At 42.9% G+C, this 8211-nt stretch overlaps 2 protein-coding genes across 2 annotated transcripts; one reads left to right on the plus strand and one right to left on the minus strand.

Moving 5' to 3' along the window:
* Window positions 1-1758: 1758 nt before the first annotated feature.
* PHALS_12403 (uncharacterized protein) lies at window positions 1759-2133 on the minus strand (the record flags this gene model as incomplete). The annotated part of the gene is made up of 2 exons (XM_024727942.1): window positions 1759-1947; window positions 2017-2133. 2 exons carry the CDS (start codon window positions 2131-2133, stop codon window positions 1759-1761), a joined length of 306 nt encoding a protein of 101 aa, XP_024578468.1.
* A 3253-nt stretch (window positions 2134-5386) lies between these two features.
* Window positions 5387-6689, plus strand: PHALS_12404 (uncharacterized protein; the record flags this gene model as incomplete). Its single annotated transcript, XM_024727943.1, has 3 exons — window positions 5387-5473; window positions 5526-6445; window positions 6527-6689. 3 exons carry the CDS (start codon window positions 5387-5389, stop codon window positions 6687-6689), a joined length of 1170 nt encoding a protein of 389 aa, XP_024578469.1.
* Between the last annotated feature and the right edge of the window lie 1522 nt (window positions 6690-8211).

Consider the following 8211-nt stretch of genomic DNA (forward strand, 5'->3'; position numbering starts at 1 on the left):
ACCCCAGAAAGACGCATTGTTGTGTTCGAGCCAGTGGGGGGAGACCGTCAGCACGATGACTCTGATTATATGCAAGGTCTATCGATTTACAATTTGATGAAGATACTGCTTTCTTTATGCAATGCTCGATGAGTTGGTATACATGAGAGTGCCTGAGGGATTCAAATGCGACGAAGGCAAAGTACTGAAACTTTACCGTTCCCTTTTTGGCCTCAAGCAAGCGGCTCACGTGTGGAACAAGACCATCAAGACGTCCTACTAAAAATTGGGTTCAAACCTTTAGCGATTGTTTCATGCATCTATGTTTGAAATCAACCTGAGTCTGTGATTTACATCTGCTTATACGTTGATAATATGCTAATAGCGGCCGAACTCATTCGTACCAAAGATTTGGGTCGAGCGAAGTTGATTCGAGGAATGAAAAGAAATCATGCAATGAACAAGAAGACGCTAACTATATCACAGAGCTACTACATCGAGGAAGTAGCTAAGCGTTTCAATCAATCAAAAGCACGGGCAACCCAACACCCATGTGATAGTGGAATGAAGTTAAGTCGAGATGACTCTTCAAAGACAACGGATGAGAAAGAAGCAATGGAGAAACGGCTGTCTACTATATCTCATTTCAGTCGTTTCCTGGATTGCGCTGGCCAGGCACATTGGTAGGTTGCAATTCGTATCCTGCGATATTTGTATACAACTCGATCTGTCATATTGACTTTAAGTGGGGGTGTTCCGAAGCAATCTCTGGTTGCGTTTACTGATGCAGACTGGGGAAGCAATGTAGATGATCGACTATCAATATCTGGTGTTTTGGTGAGGCCTAATGGTAAACCGGTTGCCGTTGAAGCAAAATATCAGGAGACGGTTGAATTGAGCTCAGTCGATGCAGAGTACATAACTGTAAGTCTATGCACACAGGAAGTCATTTGTGCTCGAACGTTAATAAAAAAAACTTAGTTTTAAACAGTCAAGCTTAACAGTGATATATGAGGATAATCAGGGAACCATTGCCCTGGCGCACAATGTCGGTTACAACGCACGTTCAAAGCATATTGATATCCACCACTATTTTGTCCGTGAGCGCATCTCCAATGGTGAAATTGAGATTAAATACATCCCAACAAACTGTCAACTTGCTGACATGATGACGAAGGCATTGGCGAAAACTCGTTTCACTGAACTACGTGCCTCCAGTGGTATCAAATTCTTATCTGATACTACGTCAAGCGTGAGTGGGAGTGTTACATAACACGCTAGACACTAGGATGACAACCGCATGGTGGTGGTTGTTGCAGTTGCAGTTGATGTTGACGGTGATGATGCAACATCAACTACAAGCATATGCATGTTACTTTTAGACTGAATGCAATTGGATTGACGAACCAGGATCTAACAGTGTGATATATTCACTTTCAATTTTCTGCTTGAGCCCACACCTACACTAAAGCGTCAAAGACTTAGTAGGCTTGAGGCGTCCTGCCAGGAAAGGTGGACTCTGTTGTACATTGGAGAGGCTGAATTCACTGGTAAACAGCTCTAAAAGGGAAATCCATTCTCAGGGTTGGGGACCCACAGCCCAGGTTCGTTGGTCGGTAGCATCAACGGATCGTGTTTGTAAAGCCATGGAAAGTCCTGGTCGTTACAAACTATCTGTAACGAGCAACTGCGAAATGAGAAGTAGACAGAACGCAAAGACATTGCGGATAGCGAGTGCCATCATCATATCCGCTTGTCTTGCGAACGGTACATAGGCGTTCAACCATATTCGCATACGAGCAGGTTATATGCACTTCCATTTAGAACGACGTTGTGTGGTAGCGAGTTCATCAGGGGTGAAGACAGTGCTTGGTAAAGTAAAGGGATATTTACACTCGAAACGCTCTTTAGATTTGAGGTTCCTTTGGATTCTTTAGCGATGTGGGGTCGTACGACTTCGCATACCCTCTACCTTTACAATGACTGGGTGAGGCAGCGGGTCGTGCCGCGCAACGAGCTCTACAACTAGGTGAATACCGGCCCTGCCTCAGGCTCGAGACTTTGACCGGTGCTTCCCCGAGGAGGATTGCTTGGTATTGAGGCCAGCGGCTCACATGTACCACACATCTCTCCTTCATAGATCTCTATCATCATCATAAGCTACGAGGGATCGGTGCTTACGAATCTTAACAACTACACAATACCTTCGTTGTAGACTCCCTGTTTACTATGCGCGGTCCGGTAACTGATTCTGGGCCCAGTATGGTACCCGTTTACTCGGGATGTACCGGAGTACGTATAGCAGTATCGTGTTCAAACACAATCTATTTTCATTAGATCTAGCTTTACATATATTTTTCTTAAAATAGAAGAGCAAACTAGGTACTTCCAACGTAAAAAGCTTGCAGCTTCCCCACCGATATGATGCGAAAGTTAATGAAATGCAATTTTCCCACCGATATGATACGTACGAATTAGTTTTCTTTGCGTTAGTGAACGCCAATTTATAGCGTCAAATGTTTTTTGTGCGGGATGCATAGCAAATCTTGTCGAAATATCTGAATTCCCGTTCTCAGAGCAGGACATAGGCAATAAATACTCGAAAAAGAGCTTTGATTGTGTGCAATACGGCCAAAACAACTACATTATCGAATGTTTGAACGGCGCTGATGCCTTAAACAACCCTCAAGGGCAATCTCGCAAAGCCACATCTTGAATGAAAATATAACTCGAATACGGTCTCGAACCGAACGATGTTTCATCCTGTCGGTGTTCTTAAACTTAAAGGGGATGAAAAAACTTTTGACACTCCAAATAATGTCTCGGTCGCAATACACATGGATATAGTATCTGCTCTTGATATTTTCAATGCCTCTGCGTATTTGTATTTATGACCTCTCTCAACAGTCGCGCATCGCACGCAATGGAACGGCTCATTTGAATCTATTTGTGTTTTCAATGGATTCGCACAGCTCAATCCGTTGATGTTAACAGCCCAGTCTTAAAGGATTGGATAACATTGGTCTGTCGTTTTGAATTTGATCCTATTGATTTTAACCTCTGTAAGGTAGCATGAAGCTCAGAACGGTCTATTGGTCAATCTTGTGGAAAGCTAGAGAGAAAGAGGCGCGTAGGGAGTATGTATTTAGTGATTTTTCAGACGCAACATCTGGCTATCACGGCGCTTCTGAGTAGTCAAAAGATTACTCCTTTTTATTCCAGCCTGGCTAAGATTTATCGCCTTTGGTGCACCCGTAGAGCTGCTGTCTCTCGCAGTCTTATAGACCCTCGTGACTTGAATTTTATGTTTATGCAATAACTCACCGCGCTATGACGTTTGGATGCGAGCCGCACTTGTACGTGGAACTTATATTCGAAAAACAGCATTGTCGGTTGCGAGAATAGCTCAGTCGCTATAACGGCTATTAGAATTAGTAGCGTCAGAACATAGCTAACTAAATCTCTTTCTTTTGGCGGGTGAACAAAGATCTGACTGTACACGATAAGCCTGATTAAGTGGCGCAGGGATTTTGTTCGCGGATGTACCTAGCGTTTGAGCTAATTCCCGCGCGACCCCCTAGAGCTCAATATTTCGTAACTAGAGAATAAAAATTCTCTTTTGCCCGTCAAATGCTCGACACTCTACAAAGCCGCCTCGCTTTGTCAAACTATGTGCCTCTTGCGCTCTTATGGAAGTGAGGCTGTGACGTTCCATAGGTGTCACATCAGCACACTTTATCATTCGAAGAATGCTTCCAAACAATATTACTTTCTTCCACTTGTAATGACTTGGACAGAAGCTTCTTAGGAGTGTCTTGCTCTTCTTAAACATTTATAAACGTGTTCCATTCTCACAGAATATGCAGACGTATTCAGAGTTTATCGTCGAGTTAATGACAAGTGCTAACAATCGTGCCGTGGCGCCGCGCATTTTATTTAAAGGAAATTGACTTTAGCTTTTGCGTTGGATAACATGCAGACGATGGACTTACTCCCCTGACTGCCCCTATGATGCCGCACAACTCACCGATACATATTTGCTTAAACTCTTGATGAATTTGAGCTAGCTAAACCTAAAGCTAAACATTGTTTTACTATTTATAAAAACTCTGTTTAGCATATTGCGTGGGGCAACCAGCCGATGGATTCCCTCTGACAAAGTTTTATCGCACTTCTCCGCACCGAATAGACTTACTACATCAAAGTACGTCCGAGCTTCGCTCAAAAGTCCGCGAAAAAAGAGTGCGATGTTGACGTATACAACATTATGGGACGCTTCCTATTACAAATACCCGATATATACTTTTATATCTGTACCAAAAAAGAATCATTAATGCCTTGGGTGAGGCTAGCATCGCCTTGAGAGTAAAATTACCTGCGTACCAGAAGTGTGCGATAGAATGTTATCATAGGTATACAGAGTTTCATACCGACAGTCTCTGTATGCATTACTGAACGTATCAACTGTCGAAGTGTCCAGTTTGAATAAGGTCAGCACCACTACCACCATGCTTTTCGTCTCAATGTTTGACCTAGCGGAGTGTTTGGTCATAAATCAATTCTCTCTACAATAGGGGAGAGTATCGCGGTAATCTTTTAGTCAATGAAAATGTGTGGTGGCAAAAGAAGACAAAACAAGCAATAAGTTGTGGTGAAATCAATTAACTTTGATACGCATTCCTCTCTTCTTTGCTGGAGACTAGCAACTATCAACTGCTTCACCATCCGTTCGACGTCTTACAACAATAATAATACTATAGAGGTTTCACGCTGGATATCAGAGAAAAGCTTTGAAAGGTTCCGATATTCAATACCGGGGTTCAAGACTTCGGATGTGATACTAGACGCGGTTATTCTTCATACCTGCATTACTGCCCAGGTAAAGGTGCTAAGTACCGGTACCAGATCCAGTACTTTGTACCGTTGGAGCCAGTTTGGTGCAAGAGCCGGTATGTGATCCTACTAATTACCAATTCCCGCAATGATAGTTGCGGCAGTGAGCCGTACAAATTGGTTCTACAGATACTTACAAATCCGTAGAGCTGACATCCGTGGTACGACGTATTCCCGCTACAACTTGCTGATCAAAAACGTTCCTAGGATTGTGAGGTGAAGAATGTGTAAAATCTTATACTTAAGGAAGGTGCTTCGAAAGTTTGAGCTTTATGTTGTTGACTTTTGGGGACATATTTGTAATAATAAAATCATTGGAGGTACGCTCGTCTCATACGATGCTACTTCTTTTCTCGTTCCTTTGAATTAAGAATCGAAGCTTATTTACCGACCCTAATATCGTACAAAACCTTAGATATGCCTCCTTCCTATCTATGATTGTCACATCACAACGCTTGGTACCGGTTTTATCAGTTTTACAAACATTGTGTCTTTCATCAAGCATCAACCCCCCATGGTTGCGAATCAATTGTCAACCAAGGAGCAACATCGACGCGAGCGCAATCGCAGTAAAGTTCGCCGTAGTTACTACCGCAAAATTGTACGTAATAGTTGATATCACAAACGGTAATTAAAAGCTAAATTCCATGTAGTTTAATTTGGCCAGATTACGGGCACAAGTAGAGACACTTGAATACAAGTTTGAACAGCTGCTGCAGGCGCAGGAACGAAAGGCAGCATCTCACGTTGTACAAGAGCTGAATGGTATGCTTACCGAAGCTGAGACGTTGAGTATTAAGCTTGGGTCACTCGGGGGTCAAAAGTACCTTAAAGAGCTGACAGCCATCGAGCCACTTCCATTAGTGACAGCTAACAATTTTTCTGCTGGTCGCGTCAAGCGGCTTCTGCAACTGGCACGCATACGTAAAGCGTTGTATGAAGAGAATGAATCGTTACGAGATCGAGGTAGGATTTTTGCCAAGGCTTACAGCAATCTTCAGCACCTGATGGACGTCTACGCTGTGGAAAACCATGAGAACGACATCTTGTTCAAACGCACTCAGCTAATGGTCTTAAGAAAGCTCAAACTTGAAGAGTGTCTAGAGATTAACCGTGTTGCATACGGCCGCATTACTGCATTTATCGAGAAGCAGCGCTGGAAACCACCTAAAGGTGCGACGCTGGGCTGGACAGACCGCCGAAGACTCGAAAATGGTGTCTTGACCTTCTATTTTTCGAAATTTTTCGCTAATCGATCGTCTACTCAATTGGCCGAGCTTACATGGCAACTCACTGCAGATGTCAATTATGCTCGCCGCTTCTTTTCTGTATATTTAAATGTGGACGTACATATCGTGCAACACATTGACGATAGCAACGTTGTGTGTATGCGCACAGTAAACCAGTCGGATCATGACGTGGTTATTAAGAGTCTTTACTTACTCACTCGTTTTAAAACGGAAAAAGGTATTATTTTACTCAAGCATGGACTGGATCCCTCGCGACTTGAAGACGATTTCACCAAACTCGCGAGGGTGGGTAAATCTGAAGTGTGGCAAGACGAGTTTTGCTGGTAAAGTGACTACATCGTTTGGCTGCATTGAAAAAATGATAGCACAATCTGACTAATTTTATTTTGCTTTGCTTATTTAAGGATACTTCTGGAAGATGAAAAACACGGCTGTCGTATGTCGTTAGGTGGCATGGCGCTAGTAGAACACCCATGGGAACAATTTTGGCTTTGTGAAGTGTTGTTGTTGACGTTGCGCTGGGAGAGTGTCGTTGTTGCACCACTTTTCTCGCTGCGGTGCAACTAACCGATTATACGATGACTCGTAAATTTGGAAGCACGGAAAATATCCACAAAAAGGAAGTATAGTGATGTGGATGTGGCGATCTCTGCGCGTACGTCCTTGCGTCAACTGTCATCCGGAATTTCGTTGGAAAGCAACATGAACAGTCATTGTAACATGGAAATAAAATGCAGCTACAATATCTTCTAGCTTTACATTCGAATCAACGAGTAAGTTAAACCTTTCGTAGTGACGTAATGCAGTTGCTCTTATTTGCTGTAGCTTTCGTTTTGCAGGTGATAATTTATGCAGGCGGATCCAAGAATCGACTAATTCTTGATCGAAGATATCGATTTTTTTTAATACCCGGGTTCAGTAAAATTTGCAATCTCTGATTTCAAAGCTCACTTTTGTGTATAAACATAGTGGACATATACTAAAAAGCTGAGGATAATAACAATGAAGACGATCCGGACCTTTAAACGGTAATGTTCGAATACAAACTGCTTACCCGAGCACAAGCTGGGAGAGAGATGATGGAATCTGGTCTGAGAAAACATCTGCTGACAAGGCCAGTTTTAAAATTCTCTTGGATAGATATCTGTTTGCGAATCTAAACAATCGTGACTGAAGATGTTTCTGCCTCTCATTGCACAACAGTATATTTGTAGGAAAGGACATCATCGCTAGTCAAAGGGTGAAAAAGATGCTGTGAATCGTGATAACGACGTCTCCATTGTGTGGGATGCTTGTCACACTTGCGTATCGAATTGTGAGATGCGTACACCATACACTATTGTCCCCTCGACTTAGTTATCGATACTAATATGAAGCCCCATTACAAGTACTAATATGAATGAGCTCGAAAGGAGAGTCTGTGGGACGCTTGAGCTGCTAGCCTCATACATATGGTTTCTGTAAATAAGTATTCGTTAATCTCTAATCATATGTCAGCAATGAAATATGAAAACAACAGAAAACCTAACATCCTTGAATTGGTCACTCGACAGCTATGACATTCTTTTAGGGCTCGTGGTTCCGCTTGTTGGGTGGAGCGTACAATACACGTCATCTGTGCGCTTGTTTATGCAGGTATGTAGAGTCAATACTTCCTATGTACGAGGTGTACGGCGACTCGTTATATTTAGTAGCACCTGTCGTAAAATTGACGAGCGAGTCTTGATTAGAACATGTCCTCTTTGAGAGCGAAAATTTAGATATCTGAATATATGTCCTCAATGAATTAACACGCTTAGTTAGCTCCTGCCTCTAGCTGGTCCCCATGAAAGACATTGATTGCTCGTAAAGCGCTCACGAGATACCCCCGGGAACGCTCCCATTAGATGTCAGCGGAAATGCAACCAATTCCCACTATGATATCGCTTCTGTTAAATCTCGAAACTGTCGGAAGGAGGTATGAGGGTAATTTTTTCTTTCGACAAGAGTGGATAAAATAAACATGAGCTTGGCAAAGAGCGGAGTATGAGCGCGTCGCTCTAGACGTTCCAAAGCTGGGAGGCTGCGCAAGATAATGGGCACTTACGTG

The sequence above is a fragment of the Plasmopara halstedii genome (assembly GCF_900000015.1).
Source record: "Plasmopara halstedii genome assembly, contig: Scaffold_614, whole genome shotgun sequence".
Lineage (NCBI taxonomy): Eukaryota > Oomycota > Peronosporomycetes > Peronosporales > Peronosporaceae > Plasmopara > Plasmopara halstedii.